This window comes from Nothobranchius furzeri, chromosome 12, assembly GCF_043380555.1.
Source record: "Nothobranchius furzeri strain GRZ-AD chromosome 12, NfurGRZ-RIMD1, whole genome shotgun sequence".
Taxonomy (NCBI): domain Eukaryota; kingdom Metazoa; phylum Chordata; class Actinopteri; order Cyprinodontiformes; family Nothobranchiidae; genus Nothobranchius; species Nothobranchius furzeri.
Window position 1 is genome coordinate 57,657,097 of NC_091752.1, and position 23,652 is coordinate 57,680,748.

At 43.2% G+C, this 23,652-nt stretch overlaps 1 protein-coding gene across 2 annotated transcripts in view; it reads right to left on the reverse strand.

Moving 5' to 3' along the window:
- Positions 1–23,148, reverse strand: part of LOC107376487 (adenylate cyclase type 9) — a 37,818-nt gene extending 14,670 nt beyond the window's left edge. For both annotated transcript variants that reach the window (XM_015945597.3, XM_015945596.3), the window contains exon 1: positions 21,109–23,148. In XM_015945597.3, coding sequence (XP_015801083.1) covers positions 21,109–22,915 — 1,807 coding nt within the window. In that variant the 5' untranslated portion in view covers positions 22,916–23,148. The remainder of the gene's footprint in view (positions 1–21,108) is intronic.
- Positions 23,149–23,652: the final 504 nt, after the last annotated feature.

Genomic DNA, 23,652 nt, shown 5'->3' on the forward strand with positions numbered 1-23,652 from the left:
ACAGACACCGTTGAAGGTAATCAGAAGTGATTAACAGAAAATGAAATAATTATTTTAATGTTTAGAGCAGCAGGAACTCCGAGAGGCTGCAGGCGCATCAGTGAGTTTGCGGCCGCTGCGCAGGGGGAGGGGGGAGATGGCTGAAGCAGAAACTACCATTGTTAAAAGAAATGTGTTTAACTTTGAAAATGTGGGCGCAATTTTAATTGTCAAAAACTCCAGCGAACCATTAGTTCATTTTGCTCAAATAGAAATAGAGGCCTGCCTCTAATTCTGGCCCTCCTTCCAATAAAGACCTGGAGCTTGATGAGCTTGAGTCAAATACAGGCCCGGGCCTGTATTAGAGGATTTACGGTAGTTTAAAAATCAGTTGATTCTTGTTAGCATTAGCTCGTTGTTAGCACTATTTACAGCATGCTGCTGCAGGGTTGTTTACGACCGTTGTAGTTCCACTTTCAACCAGTAGGGGGAAAACCCGGAAAACTTATTTAGTCTCGTGTTGCTTCCAAACGGATAACTAAATGCGTTTTCACGCATGCGCACGCGCGCACACACACACACACACACACACACACACGCACACACACACACACACACACACACACACACACACACACACACACACACACACACACACACACACACACACACACACACACACACACACACGCACAAAAGAAACCAAATAGGAGAGCCAAACTCAAAAATAAAAACCCTCGTAACCATATCTGGCCATGACAAGTGAGATCAGCTGACCCATCACTAGAGCCTTTAACCCCTGGTGACCATCAAAATAAGAGTGTGGCTGACTTGATTATTCTGTCAAACTAAAATGACCCTCAAATGCGTCATGCGTAGGTCAGGAAACTATAATTGCTTTTCCCACAAAATACTGTGATTGTTTATTAAGCTGTTTGCATTTCATTGTTCTCTTTACACGTCAGAGGCTCAAGAGCCAGAGAAGCAGCATAAATCAAATGCAAAGGCTGTCAAAGTTTCAGAATATCTCCTCAGTTCATCTGAGGGGATGCAAAAGGTTTTAATTGTGTTAGCGAGCCTGTTTCTTTCCTGCCGAGGAGAATCTGATCTACAATCTAGCCTCGTCAGAGCTGAGATTTGTGGGTCCTGATATGAAGCTTGCTCCACAGCCCACTGCAGCAGTGCCCCAGCATCATCGAAACACAGCTGTGCTCGGCCTTGCAGCTGGGGAAAAGGTCTGGAAACTTCACACTGTGCGTTCAAACTCTGGCTGCTAGTTTCTCTTCTGCAGTTTGTGAAATTTTTTTCCATCAGTCTGTCACACTGCACATTACTCCGATGCTTTCTGAGGCAGGTCTTTGCACGCATTGGCTCCTTTCCCCCTTAGATGTCCTTGGGCTAATTGAAGAGTATCATTAGTGGCAGCCTCACTAGGCATTATGGGACATGATTTGTCCTGTCTTGTGCCATCAGCTGACGGGAACAGTAGATAACCTTTACCTATGAGAGCTCGGTCACATTATCTCCATCTCAAAGTCCTTTTGTTCAGAACAACATGAATGCAAAATGAGAAACACTTTGCAAACAAATACCCTCACTCCAGCTCGCTGCCAAGCCCTCATGGAACAATAATTGGCCCAGAAGCCTCGCTGTATGATGCTAGGAGTGCCTCAGAGCAGAGGTTGGAGGTGTGAAACAAACACACTGTTAAAGGACAACACACACCGCTGTGGTCGCATCCGACACTCATAGCTTTCCTCTGGCCCTGAGCAAAGACAAGGACAACTCAGAGGCGTGCAAACGCCTGGCAACACACAGTCTCGTGGCTTTAGCACATCATTCACACATACACACTCAAGGAATGAAGTCGAAAAGAACCATCATCAGTGGTATAAAACTCTGTGTAGACCTCAGAGCAAAACCTTAGTTTTCACTTTCCATTTGCAGCTCAGCTTCTAAAAGCCAACACTGTTGTCCCAGAGAGGCTTGTTAAAAACACCAGCAAACAGCGCAACACACACACACACACACACACACACACACACACACACACACACATACACACACACACACACACACACACACCGTGGGCTTGATCTTCTCATGATGACAGGTTTGCATATCAGGGCCAGGTGGCTCAGAGGAACAAGCCCTGCTAGGCGGAGCAGGTCCTGGTGCCATGTGGCACTGTCAGCAAGAAGCCCCCTCCTTCTCTCATCACCTTTTCCGCTCTCAGGGATTTAAAGCACACCTTGTTCCTGTTGATGGAGAAAGGGCAAACCTGTCCAAAGTGACACACTGTTTATGAAAACTATCACGGCAAGATGATGCACAACAGACACACACAGATGTCTGACATATGATGTCTTAAAAATATCACATTTTTACAGAGAAGCAATAACAGAACTAGTTTTAGTGCAGAAAAAGCAACAAATAAAATAGTTCAGTTTCTAAGTGAACTTGCGCTAGAAAACATGAATGAGGTGTTTGTCCCAGGGAAAGCAGAAGGGCCCAGGCGGTCAGGAACAGAGAAGCAGTAAGTGTCTGCATGTCTCCTGAGACGCGCATGAATGGGAGAGGGGGGCTTGGTGGTGACCTTCCTCTTTAGAGCAGGACAATTCTGCCGACTTTGTTTCTTCTGGGCATTGAGAGGACACGCACCGTAAGCACGATTATTCACAATGTCAAACAAGAAAAGACAGTTTCCCCTCACCAAATCTCAACCAAGTATCCGCACAGAGTCAGACCTTCCACAAAAACACTGTACCGGTGTTCCAACTAAAGCTGCATGATGACGTCCAACTAAGAAACAACTACTTCAACAACGTTCTTCTCAAACATCTGGAGAGCCCAGATAACTCTCATAAGCCTGACTGATAAGCTGATGCGGACTGTCTTGCATACCAGCTGTGTTATCTTCAGCACGACCTGTCCAGCTTTAGCACAAAATCACGTCTCTAATCCGAGATTCCGTCAGAATCCTGTCGGCTCACAAACATCAGGCCATCCCGAGGTCTCCCTTCCTATTGCACTCAACATGTCAATATCCTTCCTCTCTTTTTGTCCCCACTCAGCGCAGAGGTGGCCTTTGTGATTTTGCCGGCTATCCTCGGGCCCTACCACAGGTCACTCAAAAGCAGCAACTGAAACTTCTGACCTCTCCCTAAAGACTAACGCTCACTTGGCTGCGCCTGTCTCGTCACGCTCTCTGTTCTGTTTTGTATTCTGTGCCTGTGATCCCTCCATCCTTGACAGGTCCTGGCTGCATGGTCTGTTGGCAGAACAATGGATGCAGCTGAAATCACTCACTCACTAACACACACACACACACACACACACACACACACACACCCTGGCATGAAAAGCTAGTCGTTGCAAAGAATAACCCCAGCTGACATAATCTCAAGCGCTTCAGCTTCCCTCTCCGTCTACGTCTTTCTTTGCTTCGTGCCGGCGTGGCGCTCTGACAGATAATTCCCCTTTGCTCTTCTTCTCCCTCACATAATGATGACCATACGGCCTGTTTGCCTTTCAGCACACCTGTGTAGACTGCAGAAATACCCACTTGAACAAGCTTTAGCACCTTCCATCACAAAAAGCACATAAAGAAATTAACTTTGAAGTAACATTTGTTATATTTTTCCAAAGTGGGAATTCCTGAATCCCTAATGCGAAATGTGAGTGCAGCATTCTGAAGAAAAATATAAGTTCAATAGACCGTTTAAACACTTCCAAACAGTTTCACCAGAAACTGACGGTGACCCATAACTTGCAGGTGTGACGGCTGTGTGAGATAACACAATGAAACCACAACAATGACAGCGATGTGTTTCTCAGCATTTGTGTTCTAATGTAAACTGCCCAGATCTTTATTTCTACTTATTCCTGACAGACATGTCAGGATGTGATTGAACCGAACATAAGAGGATAAGGCTAATACTTGATGCTGAAGCTACTGACTTGATTTTGGACCTAATCACACCTTAAGACAGCAGCTAATCTAAGTGAGGTAAAAAAAATGGATTGTGCAGGAACAATCCCCATCTCAGAAAGAAAAAGATAAGCAAATAAATTAATTAGTTCTAGTTAAAATCACTTCATTTGTCATTAGTTCAATCCCGTTTGCCACTGTTAATCTGGCAGAAATATTATAGATAAATTGAGACTGATGGTGATGTACCAGTTTATGTATCACTGATGAATGTTTGGGTTTTAATAAATTAATTAAAATTAATAATGATAATTAAATTAATATGATACAACTTAACATTTTGGCACAGTGCAAATAGGTCCATTCAATCCCAAATAATGTTGGAATGTGTAATGTTTCATTCCTCGGTAGGGATTTCCTGTTCCGATATCGACTTTGGCCCAAAAACATTGTATTGAATTATATCGGACTGCATCAGAAATGTCCGACATTAGCAGTACGTTCTGCTTTAAATTCCATTCCAGCAATTCTATCCATCAGCGCCCAGATCCAGCATGCAAAGTCCACGTGATCAGAACGGTGTTAGCAAGCAAAGTATTGAGGAACAGTGTCAGCCATGTGGCTGTATTTTTCATTAAAGTCTGAAAACGACAGTTTGACTCGGTGCAACACTCGTTAGGCACAAATTCCCAGCGGTGGAACAAAACCGGGGAAGATTAATATGTCCAGCCTCATCGTGCATTTGAAGCAGGATCACAAAACATTGCATGAGGATTTTTGCAGTGAGTGAAATTGAAACTTTAGACACTCAGTTGTAGCAGTTGGTCAGTGAATAATGTTGTGTTTTTTTCCTTATGTCCCTAACCTCAGCTGTTCACATTTATGCAACCAAAGGTTAATAAAAATGTGTCAAGTTTTTATTGTTGCCAGATTTTGTTTTCTGTTTAAGTAATATCACTTGATCAAGCCTTCTATACATTCCACACTATGAAATATAAATGTGTGACATAAATATATGTGTGACTTGTGCTGATATTATATCAGATAGATATCGGTATCGGTCAGTACTTAAGGCTGCGATATCGGTATCATATCCTTAGTGAAAAAAAGTTGCATTGGCACATCCCTATTCCTCGGCTTAATTTATTTGGGACTTTAAGTATTTTCTAGAGTTTTCCCCTTTCAGAAATTATGTATGATTTGTCAGAAATCCATAAAATCCATAAAAATGATTATCTCATGTACTTTTGCTAAGCACACCCCCTTGAGCTTCGTGCAATAGGAAAATGAGCGCTGACCAGAACTAATCGATAGCGTTAAACTACTGCAGTGCTTCAAATTTAAGGAAGTACCTCAGCTGATGCAGAGTTGATGAACATTTCACAGACAAGAAAGACTCTAAAATATAAATATATGAGAACACAACATGACATAAGAATAATACTTGTTAAACAGCATGTTTTAGCTGTTTGTCGGCTACAGAAGCACATTAATAAACAGAAACGTGAAGTCATCATTTTAAAAAGCGGAAGGAGAAATTCTTTGTGTGAACTGCTTCTCAGCCACTAGATGGTGCCATCGGATAAGAAAAATACTCCAGAAAAAGACTTTAATACAGATAAATAATGGTGACCTGGAAATGTAAAACGTGTTTTATGTCCTTTGAATTAATTTGTGCTGGATGTAGAAATCTTGCTTTTGCCAATATTGCTAAATGTTTGTTAGCAGTCATGCAATATTGTTGTCCCTTTCCTCCATTTAGGAAGCCTCATCTCATTTAAAACAAAATTCAATTGCCATTCACACACTGCCAACATATTTACTTACATTTGGAACAGCGGAATAGCTGCAGGCAGCGCTGCCTTAACAATTAAACTGTGACTACAACTATGGCAGTGGATGAGTGATCTGAGCAAGCCACCCATGCACCACCAACTGTCTGTTCACAAATCACAACATGAGTGATGGCAACTTCACAGGGGGTTGATGATGAAACGTGTTCGGTCGAGCTCCAACTTTCTCTCTGGAGCTACAGCAGGAACAAAAGATGCTGCTAATTACAAGTGCAGCCGCTACCCTGGAAAGAGATGAGGAGGGGATCTGCACAGTGATCCACATCAGACTTGAAACGGAGAATCAACGGGTTCACAATGTCTCTGTAAGAAGGACAGAATCAATATGATACAGTGGCTGCTAAGGAACATCGCTGTAATGTTACGTTTTTGATGATGCATTAGAAAAAAACGGCTGAGGCAGCGTACTAACAGTTACAGAGACGGAAACAAGAAATAAAGCAAAGGAAAAAAGATTCATTCAAAGTGATAAAAAGAGGGAGAGCAGCCTCAGTAGGGAATCTTTCAGGTACTTGGTGCACATGCATGCATGTGCGCACGCACGCACGCGCGCACGCACACACACACACATGTTGTTTGGCAATAGCCTTTAGGTGTGACAGCATGGGGGATTCCTGGTTGTGAGGGGCCGGTGGTGAAGCATGAGGAATCACAGGAATAATTTAGAAAACTAGGGTTTTTATTTATTTTTAATCTTTTTTTGATTATTAACCCAAGAACTTAATTTAACAAAGATAAATGCTGAGCTCATAAAAGAGGTCAAAATAACAACTGAACTCAAGCAAAAATGTGAGCAAACCAACTGGCTGCACAAACAAACTTAAATGACCTCCAAGAACTGACACACATGGGTGTGTGTGTGTGTGTGTATATATATATATATATATATATATATATATATATATATATGTGTGTGTGTGTGTGTGTGTGTGTGTGTGTGTATATTTATGTGTGTGTATATAAATCAGCTGCCCGCGGATAAACGGAGTAGGAAGTGGCGCCACCATCGGCGTCAGCTCTGAGGATTTTTTGCAGTCGGCAAACAAATCTGTCAGCAAGGTAAAGAGAAACCTTTCCTGTGTTTTAAAAAGAACCAAAAATGGAATCATCGATAACTCTTTCATTTGTAATTAATTACTCCTTAAGTGAAAAAACTGAAGATTTCAGCGTTCCAAGGGAGACCAAACATTTCATCAGTACCCTAAAGATTATCCACAAAGTGGTTAAAACCCAACAAGTTTCTGTAAATACTCAAAAAACAGCTCATTAATTCCTCATTGTTGTTCAGAGCGTTTCAAATCCTAATGTGATGCCACCCTTTAAAATCTTGTGAATGTGAATAAAAGATGATCTTATCTTAATAAAAGATCTAAAAGATGAGAAGTTATCCAGTTGTTGAAGCTATCATGGACAAATGAAACGGCATTCTTAAATGTTTTTCTGCTTCAGCACGGTGGTTAACAGGTTTCTGCAGAACATACTGAAGTGGTAATGTAACCATTGAACTGGGTTTACTGGAGCAGGAACACACATTTTTCACACGAAAACGGATCTTTTTAAAAACTCCGGCCAAAGTGAAGATCTGCGTTTTCTCCGTTTTGGGTGTCTGCGTGTGGACAGACAAAACCGGAGTTTTAAGGTCCGCAACGTCACTTTCCGCGACAAAAAATGCTGACATCACGTGTGCGACCTGTGTTTACACTAGCCGGCATCATGGAAGCCCTCAGAGCTGCGCTCGCTTTATCAATTGTCCAAGCGCTTTTTGCTTGTTTGTTTTTGCAAGCGGAATTACTGCTCCTTGCGGAAGACCACAGACGAAGGACGAGGTTAAGAACGGGGGAAGTACTGCCGCCTACAGGTCTGGCATGTCCTTAACAACGTATTTATCCGGGTACGTGTGGACAGAGTTTTTTTTTTTAAACGAGGTGGTGTGGAAGCAAGTTTTTGGAGGGGCGGATATTCGTTTTTATAAAAACCCGGCTACGTGTGGACTAGGCCTTAAAGAGATAGCTTTAATTACACCTGCCTAATCAATTATATCTATGCATACACGCAGCAAGCTGAAAACGCACAAACCGTGTGCTATTAGCACCAGCTTCAGCAGGAACCGGCGCCCTTTGTCAACTCATTCATAATTCACACCACCATTTATCACATGCACACTCCTGCTGTGCACCCTAATGAGCCACTACAATCACGGACGGGGTGGGACTCCGTGTGTGGTTATTTGTACTGAAGGGCAAAACCAACATGAAACGTTTCTCACCGAATGACGTGGTAGCAGATGGAGTGAGAGGTTATTGTGTGCGTCACCTTAGGAATGAGCTCCATCAGTCAGTGCCAGTACAAGTAAAAGTGTGATTGTTAATAGGCGTGCTGGCCTTTTCTGTACCCTTGATAATAAAAAAGACAAAAGCTTAGATGGCATAAGCAACTCATGAAAGCAATTTATCACCAGAGTTTCTGCACAACAAATGCTGTAGTGGAGGAGATCTAACTCACTGTGTGAGAACAAAAACGGGAGACAGGCACTTTTTCTACTCGTGCCAAGGTTTGCAGATCTTTCAGAGGAAATGTGCTACATTTCTATCTGTGTAGGCGTCTTTTGGAGACATGTCTGAGTAAAATCGCTGCACACATTTGGCTTTCTCCTTCACGTTTCTTTTGTGGGGCTCACTGTCAAATTAGATCAAATTCCACTGATTCAATAACAATGTATTTAACCCATTTCTCTCTGGAATAGCACCTAAAAAGAGCCAACTGACCCTCACCCCTTTCAGTAGCCTGTTGCCATGGCAATTAGCCTTGGCAGGACCCACGATGCAGAGATTGGGTATGTGTGAGTGTGTGTTGCTGCAGATGGTAAATGTCCTTACCAAGTCCAGATGGACTGTGCAGAGGACAAACTCTAGAAACCTGACTATCCGTCTTTGTCTCTTTAAAGCAACTTTCTGATGTCCTTTCCTTGATTCTTTATTTTCGAGTTTCTAGTTTGTGAAAAGGACGTTCCACCTACCGGCCGCAAAGAAATCTCTAGCTTCCCTCCGATGCCTGCGCAGAAGTTCGCATGTGAAAACCTTTCCGACAATCCATGTGCGTCTCTCCATTGCGGAGCTCTTGGAGAAGTATAAACCCAAATCTAGTATTTTGTATGACCACTGGGATTTTTAAGGACAGCACCAAGTCAAGGCATGGAATGAACAAGTTGGCGACATACTGCGACATCGATCTTTTTCCATTCTTCAAGAAGAACCTCTTTTAGAGCCTGGATGCTGGATGGAGAGTGATGCTCAATTTGCTGCTTCAGAATTCCCCACAGGTGTTGGATTGGGTTCAGATCAGGAGACACACTTGGCCATTCAATCACCTTCAGCCTGTTCTTCAGAATGCAACAGTAGCTTTAGAAGTGTGTTTTGGATCATTGTCGTGTTGGAAAAGTGCACAGAGTGATGGCAGCATCTTCCCCTTCAGTATAGAGCAGTACATTGTTCCTGAGTTCATGATTCCATCAATGAAATGCAGCTCCCTAACACCAGCAGCACTAATGCAGTCCCACATAATGACACCACCACCACCATTTTTCACTGTAGGCACCATGCATTTCTCTTTGAAATCCTCACCTTTACAACACCATACAGTTTTGAAACCATTAGTTCCACAAACTGATATTTGTCTCATCACTCCAGAATAGAGTCCCAGTAGTCTTAATCTCTTTCAGCATGGGCCCTAGCAAATCCTAGGCTTACTTGCTGTGCAAGGTCTTTGGGAGAGGCTTTCTTCGTGGACGATACTCATGCATGCCATTCCTCTGCAGTGAGCGCCATGGTGTCACAGGAAACGGTCACCAGTTTGGCTTTCTACTGCTTTAGCCAACTGCAGTGAACTTGCACGATGATTTTCATCAACGCTTCTCATCAGAAGACGCTCCTGTCGAGATGTTAACTTCTGTGGACGGCCTGGACGGCTCTGTAATTCTTACATTTCTGGATCACTTTTGCTAAAGCTTTGCTGATCTTCTTGTAGCCCTCACCTTATTGTGTAAAGAAATGATTTAATTTCTCAAATTTTGTGACACTTCTCGTCCACGTGGGGCCATTGCTGACAGCATGAAATGGGAAGGGTTTGTCTTTGATAAGTAATGCCCTCTAACACCTCTTAAATTGACCAGACTCATGTGGTTGAATGCCTGTTAGAATTTTGTAGATGTTAAGTGTGACTTTTCTCCTAAGACTATAACTGTGAATAGATTCGTTAGGAAAATCTCTCCTTTGTGTGAGCAAATCTTGTTTGCAATCAATGGCCCACATTTGTGGGTTTTTGTAGTTTGGTATCTCATAGAAAATTTTGATTGTGAAAGGAAACTAAAGGTTTGCTGACAAATGTAGTGGAGTGTACTCACTTATGCTGAGCACAATGGTATTAACTGTCAATATCCACCTCCACACATCTGAGAGATAAAGTACAGGATTATGTATTGGGCCATTCCCATCTGTACCGGGTCGGCCCGGGCCGGGTAGCCCCAGTCGGCCCCAGCCTGGCCCGGTTGATTCCACACATCCTTGTCTTAAGCCCATGTGGGCTGATTCTACCCACCAATCAGAGGCTTGCTCTAATGGAAGGTGTGAATTTGCTGTCAGCAGTGGGTGTGTTGGCCCTGGTCGGCCTGAAGCAGACCCCCTCGAGAAGAGGGCTGAGAATGAGCCTTGGTTGGCCCGGAAAAATACCAGGCCACCCAGATATGTAAACAACCTACACTACCCGGCCCGGGCCGACCCGGTACAGATGGGAATGGCCCATATGTTAGCCTGCCTGCAGCCATCCACCATTTCAGTGGTGGTTAATGGAGCAGCGCCATTAACAACTTGGAGCACATTACTCTCCTGTTTCATCAGATGCCTCTGGGCTTCAGTAGATGGCTCTAACATCAATATTTATGTTAAAAAGTATTCATCTTACATGAATAGAACCACTACATCAAACCTTGTGTTTTACACCAACAACAATGTAGCTAAAATCCACAAAGATAAATCACTTGAATCTGCCATCACAGACCGAAATGAAAGGTTGGATGTTTTAAGAAAAACTGTTTTTAAGATGGTTTGTAAAGATAAAGATCGGAGACGCACCAATTGGGATGTTGAGGGCCAATGCCATTTTTTGATAATTGAACAGCTCTGATCTGCTAATACTAATTTAGACAATTTGTGATCAATCCCAAAGACGTACAGTACAGGCCAAAAGTTCGGACACACCTTCTAATTCAATGTGTTTTCTTTATTTTCATGACCATTTACATTGGTAGATTCTCACTGAAGGCATCAAAACTATGAACGAACACATGTGGAGTCATGGACTTAAACCAAAAAAGGTGAAATAACTGAAACCATGATTTATATTCCATTTTCTTAAAAATAGCCACCCTTTGCTCTGATTACTGCTTTGCACACTTTTGACATTCTCTTGAAGGAGTTCCTGGAGGTGTTTAGCTCTTGTTGGCTCCTTAGTAAACGATCATGATCATAAAATAAAGAAAACACATTGAATGAGAAGGTGTGTCCAAACCTTTGGCCTGTACTGTATAACCAACAGAACCTGGAAGTGACGCGCCACCATCAGCGTCAGCCTGAAGAAGCCGGCAGCCGTCGGCGAAACTGTAGCTACAAACAGGTAAACAAAACTGTTTCTGTGTTTAAAAAAGAACGAAAGCATGGATTTAGAAAGACACAGCAAGAACACACCTAAGAAGAACCTGGAGGATTATGACTGAAAGAAAATAATGTGGCCTAAATCAGCAAAGAGCAGCTTGAGAAAAATATCAGAATTGTAACTGTTGCATGTGGAACCCTAGCTGATTACAATCACCATACAGCTTTATGGGGCAAGTCTTTACACAAGATGTACTGAAATAATTAAAAAATTACACATTTGACCTGAAAAGGGGTTGGAATAAAGTAGCAGGTGTTTTCTCTTTAAACAAGCAACAGTTTAAAACAGTTCAGTACTTCTTAAAATATATTGAATTTTAAGAGTTTTGCCAAGAAATTAATCTCTCAATCGTATAATTTTGCTTTAGTTAATTTTTTTCCATTATATCACATAAATTAAACCCTAACGCATCAGGCCGAACATTAGATAAAATAAGCCAAAAACCGTCCATTATCTTCAAGGTCACCTGCACCTTTATCCTTTGTGGGCCCCAGTATTTTACTTCATGTTGTAGTCTCACACTGGCTGACATTAAAAATGCCAAAAGGCTTTTTGTACCTATTGAAATGGTGTACTAGACTTCATGTTGGCAGTGCATCCTGCTTCACACAATCTGTCTCCTCCACCAGCTCAGTCATATTAGATGCCTTTTCACACTTGACACGAAGAAAGAAAGCAAGACAAAGCGACGCTAAGAGCAAAGTCGTCAAAAGTTTAGTAGAAAGCTCAGAGCTGAACGCAGATAAGATTATCGACGGGTTTTTGTGATGTTCCTGCCTTTTATTCAGAAACTCATTACCCCTCTTTAGTGCAAAGCCGTTGTGTTCACTGGGGCGGAGCAGTTAGCAACACAGTCGCTCTGCAATTCCCCTGAATTAGTACAAGCTTAATAATCCTGCTGTAGTAGAGGTGTGTGTGTGTGTGTGTGTGTGTGTGTGTGTGTGTGTGTGTGTGTGTGTGTGTGTGTGTGTGTGTGTGTGTGTGTGTGTGTGTGTGTGTGTGTACAGATTTGAGCTCAGGAGTCTAGAAGAAAATTATGCGAGGCATTTGACAGTTGAGATGGAGAAAGCAGCTGAAAATATATTAGGACGAATAAGCAAAACTGTCTCCCCCCCCCCCCCCCCCACTAAGTACAGTAATGTGTAGGCAGAACACACACACACACACAATCTTGAGAGTGTGAGGGAAAAAGTGAAACATGTATGCCATTTTTTATCTAGATCCAGGCGCGTTGTGGTTTAAAGTATAAATGTGCTTCTTTGTGTCTCTGCCAAACCAAAGCCAGGTTCCGGTCAAAAGCATTCAATCTCAGATTCATTCGTTTCTTTGGATTTTCCCCACTCCCCCACCACCATCTTGGATTGCAACTGGCATTAAAAGTCCTTCTTGTGTTCTCTGAGGGAATCAGCTGTGAGCTGAGGAGGTCACTGAAAGCCCAACCTGCAGTCTGGTTCATGTACTGCTAAATCAAGCAGACTGAGGCTTAAAAGCAAAACAAGGAAGTTGGCGGTAGCGGTTCAAGCTGTTAGAGCTACTTGTGTTGTCTTTGAACACAAAAGAAAATGCAACGGCTTGAATCAACACATTCACCTGGCCAGATCTCAGGTTAAACACAAGACTTAACAAGAAAGTTCTTAACAAATCTGATTCAGTGTGATCAAGGTGACGGGTAGAAGCATTTGTACTGAGCTTCAGGCAAATGCAGAACAATTTGCTATAATTTGGAACAGAATTCACATGGGCTTTAATGGAAGTGAACGTGTGCATGTGAGGCTCTGAAACACCACAAATGGATCTAATAATTTCTCTGTGCAGGACCTGAAATCGGTGAGAACACTACAGCCATAAAACATTTAGAGAATAACAAACGTTGGTTTTTACAAAGTCCGCCGTTTCTGTGTTTTATTTTTGTTTGCTGTTTCAATGGTTTCAAAGGCTTTTCTAACACTTTCACGATGTTTATACTGAGTCAGTGTTTGTAATTCCCTCTAGACAATGCTGTCAGTCGCCTGCTGGCCCAAATCAGGGCTGATGCAGCTCTTTCTTCCATACTCAGTGCTTGCAGTTTCTCAGAATTTGCATGTTTTTATTTGTCCATCTGCTTCTTTATGGTCAAGTTCTCAACATGATTAAGTTCTGGAGAGTTTTCTGGCTATGGATCAAAATACCGTAAATCCTCTAATACAGGCCCGGGCCTGTATTTGACTCAAGCTCATCAAGCTCCAGGCCTTTATTGGAAGGAGGACCAGAATTAGAGGCAGGCCTCAATTTCTATTTGAGCAAAATGAACTAATGGTTCGCTGGAGTTTTTGACTACCCCCCCGTGGTACTTGCTTGTTACCCAACACGTTCTCACTCCCAGCGCGTCAAAAACAAACGCTTGGTCAGCCACCCTCCACGTCAGACCCCTGACGCCAAAAGTGCCCTTTTTCGTTACTTATGTGCGAAAAGGGGTTTTTCCCTTATTTGACTGCAGATCCCAATGCATCGTTACACTGACGTGATGGGATGGCCGCTACCGTTGCATCCCAATGCAGCGTTACACTGGCACCAAACAAGCTCTTGTACCTCACCTTAACCTTATCCTCTTATTTAACCTTCCCCTCACCCCTATCCTAACCTTAACAATCTTGCTAGCGAACACGTTAGTGATGTGTCGATCGCTTTAAAAGCTGGCTCTACGAAGAGAACGGCGGGAGCCGCCTCGTGATTGGTAGTTTGGACCGAGCCAACGCGAGGGGGAGGTTTCAACTACCAAGGTGGAGGTTAAAAGTAGAGGGTATGTGTAACCTCCCCCTCGCCAGATGGTATGTTCTAACGTTCCCCTTGGGCGGCAAATACGAAAATTCACAGTCAGACTCTGACTGTCAGAGTCAGAATGCAGGGGAAACAAACGCTTGATCACAGTGAGAGTAACGTTTTAGGTAGCAAGAGGGTTAAGGTTAGGATGAGGGAGAGGGGAAGGTTATAAATAGCGAAACGTTAAGGTTTAGGTGCGGTTAAATGAGCTGGTTCGGTGCCGCATCGGTGAAATGAGGGTTAAGGTTAGGATGAGGTTCGGTGCCGCATCAGCGGATATCTAATCACGTCAGTTTTACGCTGCATTGGGATCTGCAGTTACAAAAGGGGAAAACCCCTTTTCGCACATAAGTAACGAAAATGGGCACTTTTGGCGTCTGGGGTCTGACGTGGAGGGTGGCTGACCAAGCATTTGTTTCCGACGCTTAGGGTGTGAGAATGTGTTGTGTTACCACATTCCACCCGGCCACAATAAAATGCCGGCCATTATTCACCTCCGCCGACTCCGACCAAAATATGAGACCCAGCTGTTAATACAGGCTAATATTAGAGGATTTACGGTACTTATATTTTGTTTCTCAAGCCACATAGTTATTATTTTTGCCTCATGACATGGTGCTCCATACTGGCAAAGGCATCATCACCAATCTGTTCATATATGACTGGGGTAGTTCTTCTTTGTGGTTCCGTTCCTTATTCGGGGCTGCCTGAGTCAGTCCACTCCCTTGGCTGAGAAGCTTCTACTGTTGGCATGACCCAGGACTCAATGGAAAACTAAAACCTCAAACCTTTAGCAGACTATTCGTTTTTGTTGATTTTCTTAGAAAAAGGTGACTTCTTTGCTGCCTTTCTTCAAAAGCCCCTGGTCATCCTTCTAAAGTCTTCAATTCAGTGTGTGTGCAGTTGCTCTCAGACCTCATTCCTGAACAAGCCCCGCTCTGGTAATGCATCAATCCCACTGCTAGATACACTTTAGCAGACAATGATGGAGCTCTCTCTGACCTTCTGCAGTTTCAAACTCCAACTAGCATATTCAGGACTGTAAACCAGCTCCAACCATGGCTTTGGAGTGGCTACCCAGTTCTGGAAAAGTGTGTCATGCCACTTCAGATCTGCTGACCTTGGCTTTAAATTCAGTTAGAGCTAGAATCCTGCACAGGTTTTACAGTGTTGTTTTTCATTATGTAGCTTTTTCTAAATGATTCCATCAGAGTGTGTGTGTGTGTGTGTGTGTGTGTGTGTGTGTGTGTGTGTGTGTGTGTGTGTGTGTGTGTGTGTGTGTGTGTGTGTGTGTGTGTGTGTGCGTGTGTGCGTGTGTGTGTGTGCTCTGTCTTCTCGATCCCCAGTGAGTCGTGGTGGATGGCTGCTTATACTGAGCCAGGATTCTCTGGAGGTTTCTTCCTGTTAAAAGGGAGTTTTCCTCTCCACTGTCGCTTTATGCTTGCTTAGTATGAGGATTGCTGTATAGTCACTGACACTAGTCAGTGACTTGATGCAATTTGCTGGGTTCCTTATATAGGAAACATTATTTCTGATTGGCTTAATGAACTGACCTGAATTCGAATGTTTATTATGTGAAGTGCCTTGAGACGACTCTTGCCGTGATTTGGCGCTATATAAATAAACTTGAATTGAAAACTTGAATTGAAAATAATGTGGAGTCCAAACTGGCATAAAACCAAGGCTCCAAACTCTCAAAACCTTTGGCCACTATTGTAGAATAAGTGGACACGGGGTTTGCATTGACATTACAAACAGCAGCCAAACGCTCCTTTGGCTTCATATTACCCATCTACTTTACCAGCTATTGATATAAAACCTAGAGCTGGACAAGAAAACGGGGCAAACTCATGAACACCATCAACAAATGTACAAATTCCCTCTGGCGTCTAATCGATCATGACCGCTGGCCTTGGCTGGTTTCCTTTGAAATCCATCTGACATGAAACCTGTTCTCATTGTTGTCTTCTTTTGCTGCCACTTCATAAATAAACACAACCATGACAGTCTCATTACAAGCGATCGATCTTTACGGTTATAAAAATGCTCGTCTGGCAGGAGGGTGCTGTGCTGTGCTCACGGGTCAGAACAACACGAGGTTAGTGTGAGGAGATATGTCGAAGGAGAATTACTAACATTAATCACTTTAGCCAAGGAGAGATTACTCAGCCCTGCTTAATTAGAAGTCAAGGTAAGACAGGGGTGAGAGGTGTGAGCCAAGGCCATGCTGTATCTGCTAAACTTTGCTCTGTTCTTTGGCTTTTAGAAAGTTGCGTTTACAATGTCAACTCACTGGCTCAGCCTGTCTTATGAACCCTGGGGCAGCTGAGAAGCCCCATCTATAATCTTCATTAGCAGAAACAAGATATGTCGTTACATAAAAGAGCTGTCGACATCTTAAACTAATCAGTCCTTTTTACATTTAAGTGGAGCAAACAAGCAATTATAAAAAAAAACAGAACGGCTCTAGAAATAGAAACTTCCTTCAAGCATAACCTATATTTGGGAAGAAAAGAGTGTATGCAAAAGTAAAATACAGCACCCAAGATTGAATCTGTGTCTTGTGAGAATGACAACCACTGAGGTGCGACAACAGAAATGGCCAGTGAGAGCGTGGTGCCAGAGGAGGAGTTTTCAGATGGAAAAGGTTGAGGGAATTACAATTTCCTATGAGCATTCTTTCATTCTTGCTTATAAAGACATTAATATAACGGTTTTCTCTGATGCAGAGTAGGAGTTGTAATCTTTAACACCTTTGTAGTGAGAGATTAAGGCCACAACATGCACGATAGCAATGATTCACCCACGTCATCGTCCAACAAACAAGGTTATTTACCCAGATACAACCGTTTCCTGGAAGAGAAGACAGCAGTGTGTGAAGCTGTGTTTAGACTCATAGCAGCAGAATAATACAGCCATGCTGGCGTTTGGTCCAAAAGGGATAATCTTATGCAGGTCTCATCCCTCTGCATCAAGCACAAAGAGACGGGCACTTTCCAGGGAAATGGAACCAAGTTTAGCTTGCATTCCCAGTAAGACAAAACAAAACAAGGTCTGGATTCTTGTTCAGACCCTTGAAAAGACAAAAACGCCGAGCTAAAGCAGCAGTGCACTCTGAGCTTTTGAAGAGGATCATTTCAACCAACCAAGTGATGGCTTTGGATTACGATTGTGCCGTTTTCTGAGACAACCAAAAAATAAATAAATAAATTGTTCACATTTAATATTTTGTGGATTTAAAACTTTTAGGTAAACTGGGCAGATATGCATGGATTCTGATTACAATGGCCAGCTCTGATTTTGTATTATTGGACAGGTCTGATCGGACAGTGCTAACGTTGGCTGGTTGTTACTTATCTTAAACAGTGATTATCGGTATTTTAGTTACAACATGTTAGCAAAAACGTCCACATGGGAAATCCATTATTGCTTGTGCCAATTAGCACTTAGCAGGAAAGTGTTATCCATTTCTTTAATTTCATATTGCCCAATCACAAATTACACCTCTAAAACTGAAAACTGGCACATTTCAACCAACAGCTCAAGATTTGAGCTCATCCATAATAATAATGGACCCAACATTTTTCCCTCCCCCTGACTCAATCCTCACATAAACCCTCTTGATCCATAACGATAGCGCGACTCGTGTTGCGAATGACCACAGTCACCAATTCTTGTCATGTGTCTATGTATGCATGTCTGATCTTGGAATTGTCTGTACTGAAACAATTGAATTTCCATCTGGGATAGATAAAGTATTTTTGAATTTGAATTGAATTGAACAGACATTAGTCTATTGCAGATAATCAATATTATTGCTCATTTTCAATCATTTGCTTCTTTCTGGCTTCCGTTCTGAATGAGCAAAATTTCAAAGAATTATCAAACACCAGAAATTTTGAAAAGTGTTTTGCTTGAAATGTGCAGATCTTTGCTGATCAGGTAACCAGTCCATCACAGAGCGACACAGAAGACAAACATCCTCATGAATGCTCCTTCCACAGGTGAACCTTCAGGCTGTAGGTTAAGTTGGAGAAACCCCACTCAAGCATGGAGATGACAGACAAATGTTCCAGCCAATATTTGAACAGGGGGACCTTCTTGCTGTGAGGCTACAGTGCCAACAAATCTAATCCTGTGCCACTTGAACTGAACCACATTTCCATTTGTTTATAAAACCACAGGCCTCGGGTCAGAGCAGAGGAAGCAGCAGGACGCAGCTGCAACACTCAATTCACCACATGCTGCTGTACTTTATGTAAACCTCTCCGATAACCGACCAAAAATAACTCGAACCTTTAAAACGAGGCGACAAGCCGGAGATAGACGTCTGAGAATATGCACCTGTGGCTGACAAAAGGAAAGGAGACCCTATTTCTCCAGTTTAGTGTCAGAGTGGACACAAAAACTAGCAAGAAAAGTTTCACAAAGATGAGACAACAGCTGATCAGTGATCAGTGGCTTGGACAACACGATTTGCTTGTGAGTGAAGCAACAAGGACCAGACTCAGCAGGGATCCGCGTCTGGCAGCAACGCCAACCAAGTGATTTACACCAACTGAGCCAGACAGAACAGGGAGTTTTACAGCAACTCTCATCTGACAGCCAGTTCCATCACAGGCACAGAAAACCTACAAGGAGTGGATAAGAACTAAATAAGTGCTGAAAGCAAAAAGGTGTCGAGAATGGGAGAAGTGGAGGAAAGTAATTATATTATGGGTATCACAATTAAAAAACAAGACAGAGTGAAAATCACCAACTACTGTGAGAATTAAGGAAACAACCATAAATCACTACTGTCTGGTGAAAGTTGGTTAAGAGCAAGTCACCCCCAAATCAACTTTTTTTTGCTGATAAACTATGTAATTCAGTGTGTAACCATGCTGTAGACACATGTAGTCAATAATTTGGCACTTTAGTGCATCTTAATATTTAAATATGCTGCCTACAACTGTCAAGTGTTCAGGTAAAACCTCTGGACAGCATTTGAATTTAAATCTGCCATCGCTATTGGCTAAGAGGTACCCTATGATGCTGGCTGGCACAATATGATGTCACAATGTTGTTGTGAACGTGTGTGTGTGTGTGTGTGTGTGTGTGTGTGTGTGTGTGTGTGTGTGTGTGTGTGTGTGTGTGTGTGTGTGTGTGTGTGTGTGTGTGTGTGTGTGTGTGTGTGTGTGTGTGTGTGTGTGTTGTTAGCAGCTCTGCCCTCTTGGTCTGCCAGGTAAAATCATTTGTAGCATTTTTCAAACATTAAGTGGGAGTGGAGTAAGACTGGTAGGGGGTGACTTGCTCTTTAAGTTTTGCTCTCTCACTGGTAGATCTGATTATATCCAGGGACGGCTATTCCATCTGTGAAAAGCCAAGTGGTCATAAAGATTAACCGATAATTTATGGATCTCAAATTATTAATGTGTAAATTACTAATGTGTGCATTACAAGTTCATAATATTCCCTACGAAAAAACTGCACAGGACAAAAATTAAACATGCAGCCCTCCGGCAACGCAGAAATACCAAAAAGAATCGTCCTAAATGCTAACTCAAAAAGAGCAAATGAGCAGCATCTGAAACACCTTAGTCACATACCGTCATTTCACTTACAAGGAGCGATAATGGATCAGCCACCTTTAAAATGATGAAAAGATCCATTAAGCACACATTTAGTCACACTGGGGTTATTTGCATAAATGTATCAAATAAAACCTGCAGCCAGGCAATTTGGAGAAACGGAGAAGAGAGGGGGAGAGAGGAAGAAGATGCTGCAGGAAAATGTCTCATTTTAAAAGGTGAGCCATACGTTGAAAGCCATCCTTGAGGTTCAAAGCGAAGTTAAAACATCGAGGACGTCTGACAGGAAATGTAACTGAACAAGACCAAAGAGTGGGCTCAATGCAGGGAGGGATGGGAAATAAGATGGCGTCTGCATAGGATACAAACTCAAACTTCTGCCAACACATCAGAACAGGATGATGGAATCCAATTGATCCTAAACCACTGCTTTGACTTTAATAAGCTAAGATAATTTAGGATTTAGAGCAATGAACCTCAAATGGTGGCCCGCGGGCCACATCCGGCCCCCAACCCTTTGGGCCCTAACGCCAATTGAGAGGACTTTGAAGTTTTGCGGCAAAAGTCATGTCCCAATTATCAATAATTGTTTACATTCTGCAAACAACTAAAACTACAATCAAAAGAGTTTAGATGGAAAACAAATATTGTTAAGATACTTTTACCTTCATTTTAGAAGAGCATCTGGCCCTCACAGTGTCTGCTGGGACAGACCCGGCTACAGTTGCACCATCAGACAAGAGTCGACTGAAAACTCTTTTCTTCGTTTAGCGTTTACAGAGCATGTTTGAAGTCGGCTTGCTTTTATGTTATTTTTAATCCTTGTTTTTAATTGCCGTTTTATTTCTTGTTATAGCCTTTATTCATTGTTTTATTCCTCTGTCTTATGCTCTACGCGTCATTTTCTGTGTTTTAACTTCTCTTTTCTTGATTGTATGTCTTTCTACGATGTGTTCTAGCACCTTGGGTGCCCGAATAGGGTTGTGAAAGGCGTTATATATAAATAAAGATTTGATTGATTAATCGATTGATTAATCGATTAATTGATCGATTGATCGGTCGATTAATTGATCGATTGATTGAAAAACTCTGGCCCTTCAACAAATTTAGTTGGTTAGATGGGAGAAAAGTTTTACAGAACAAACCTGAAGGACAAAGTCAGCGAGGGAATATTAGGATCGTCGTATTCAAGTCAGTTACAGACTTAGAGCATTAAAGTACATATACTGTAACGTCGTAGGGAAAAAGTACAGCTATAAAAAATGCTTACCTTTGAGTTGGTCAGCCACCACGCTCTGTCCTATCCTTTCGTTGACCTTTCCATCTTCATGCTGGTACCGATCATCCAGGAAGTTGAAGGTGGCTTGCGATAGGTGGACTTTCCCGGCTACACCCAATTGCTCCATCAGATTGGCCAGATTGACATCATTTGACCAAACGTCAAACTTGAAGCGCTTCATGCCCAGAATACCACATAGCACAGTGCCCGTGTGAACGCCCACTCTCATGTTCACCATCTCCCGCTTCTCCTGGCAGAACTGCTCGATTGCCTGAATCATGCCCAGGCCCATTTCTACGCAGCAATAAGCATGGTCCGGTCTGGGTTCTGGACAACCAGCCACACAATAGTAGCAGTCTCCTAGAGTGCTAATTTTTTCACAGCCAGTGAGCTCACAAAGTCTATCAAAACGTCCAAACAAGTCATTTAGGAGCCCAACTAGAGCATGAGCAGATTTGTTGGCAGACATTTTGGTGAAGCCCACAATGTCTGCAAAAAGGATGCTAACGGGCTCCATTCGTTTCATGTTGAAGGGTCTGAAGATGATCTGGCCTTTAGGGATGGATGTTTTTTTCCGTTTATTGTTTTTGGGGCTGGAGATGACAGCAGCTGCTCCACTGGTGGAGTAACGTTTGGCAGAATAATCGCTGCCTATCTCCTCGTCACCCTGCTTCATCAGCTCATCTGCCACTAATCTGGGCATAACGGAGTGAATCATTCTCTCCTTCAAGGCTTTTTCCACCTCCAGATCCTTGCCATGCATGATAGCTTGTCCAACCTTAAGGAAAGTGCTACGAGAACGCACCTCAGACATGACGAACAGGTGGATGCCTATGGCATGAGCACAGAGATGAAGCAACACTTTGGCTGGCCCCAACCATCTGAGCGTGTCCCAGTCTGAGGAAGCAGCTAAGCTCCAGCTCTCCTCTGACTGGGTGAGTTGCAACCAGCCCAAACTCTCAAACAAGACAGAGTAAAGAAATCCGAGCAGGACAGAGGCAAAGAGACGGACGTGGAGAACACTGTAGAGTAAGAGGAGAACCTCGATACAGAGGGAGAACGTGCCAACAGAAGAAAGACAGGGCGACCTAATGTTTTCTTCCACAAGATCCTCATAAGACTGGTTGTCTGCTCGTCTCCTGCCATTGAATTCTTCCGCTTCGAGCGCAGGAGTGTCTAGCTCTCTGAAACCTAACGTTTGGATCTGAGGGGCCAGAGTCAGGAGAAAGGTCACAAAGACAAGCAGCAAAGAGGCTTGGTCGTAGCAGCGAGAGTACAGCTGGGTAAAAGTTAAGAGGAAGAGCAGAAGGCAGAAGAGGAGGAAGGAAGCAGTGGGGAGCAGAAAAACAACCCTGTCGCATCGAGGATTGGCAGCAAAATACAATCCCCAGAGGAAACTAGCAGCAACCAGATAAAAGAGGACGTAGCGGAAGCGCCGCTGGGTCTGGGGGAAACACCGTTCTCTACAAGCCTCCTCCAGGATCGACGAGTCAAACTTTGGATCCCAGAAATGACCTGCTGATCTCTCAAACAGCTGAGGCATCCTCTTGTGACCGCGAAAACTTTTGACCACAGGTCTCCTCACTCCAGACTCTCCAGAACTGCAACTAGAGGAAATGCTGTACTTGCAATGTTTTGTTCCGCCTATGAATCCGCCACCGATCGAACTCAGTGGTCCTCCTCCATGCTTGTGTTTGACGCTACTGCCTATTTTCACTGAAACGCCACCCTCTCCACTGGAGTCACAGCTGACCTCAGTGTTGTGAGGCAGCAGTTGCTGATGTTGGGGGGATGCCATGCTGCCTTTTACTCTATCCACAAATGAAAAGACAAGGATCTGTGGGAAATTAGAAAGTTAAGGCAAACTAAGTGTCCACAACTGATGAAACGTAGCAGTGCAGCCCAGAAGAGAACACAAGCAGAACCCGACGTATAGGTGACAGCACTCGGGCTGAAGCAAAACCAGAAAACCATCCAAAGATTTTGAGTACCTCATTATTGACGTCAGTCCCTGCATTCCTCTACATTCCCGTCTGTTTTGACACACTTGAGGCTAGATGGTCCACTGGCTGCCTGCTCTGTTCCAGTCCAAGTTGACTCAGCAGGCTGCACTTTGCTTCACTCATTGGAAAACATTTAATAAAACTCAGAAAATACTGCCTAAGGAGGAGAATGAATGGTAATTAAGTCAATAATGGATTTAGGAGACTTCTTAACGAGTAGGAAAACGATCTTCCCTTTAGAGATCTCACTTGGGTCACAAGTCTTTTTTATTGGTCTGCACTTCCACTCAGCAAAAGCACTAAAACTTACTCAAATGCGATTTTGATTACCGGGAAAAACTTTTCATGCAAACTGAGTCAGCATCAGAGAGCAGAGGCCTGCCACTCGGGCTGGGCAGCCACATGCTTGCTCCGGGGCCTAATGGCAGCTGTTCCCACGGACAGAGCCCCGTCCTTTCCTGACTTCCCGCTGCGGTGACTCCAGCGGCGCTGCGTCTCCAACCCACTGATCCAAACTCAAGGGGGCTTTTGT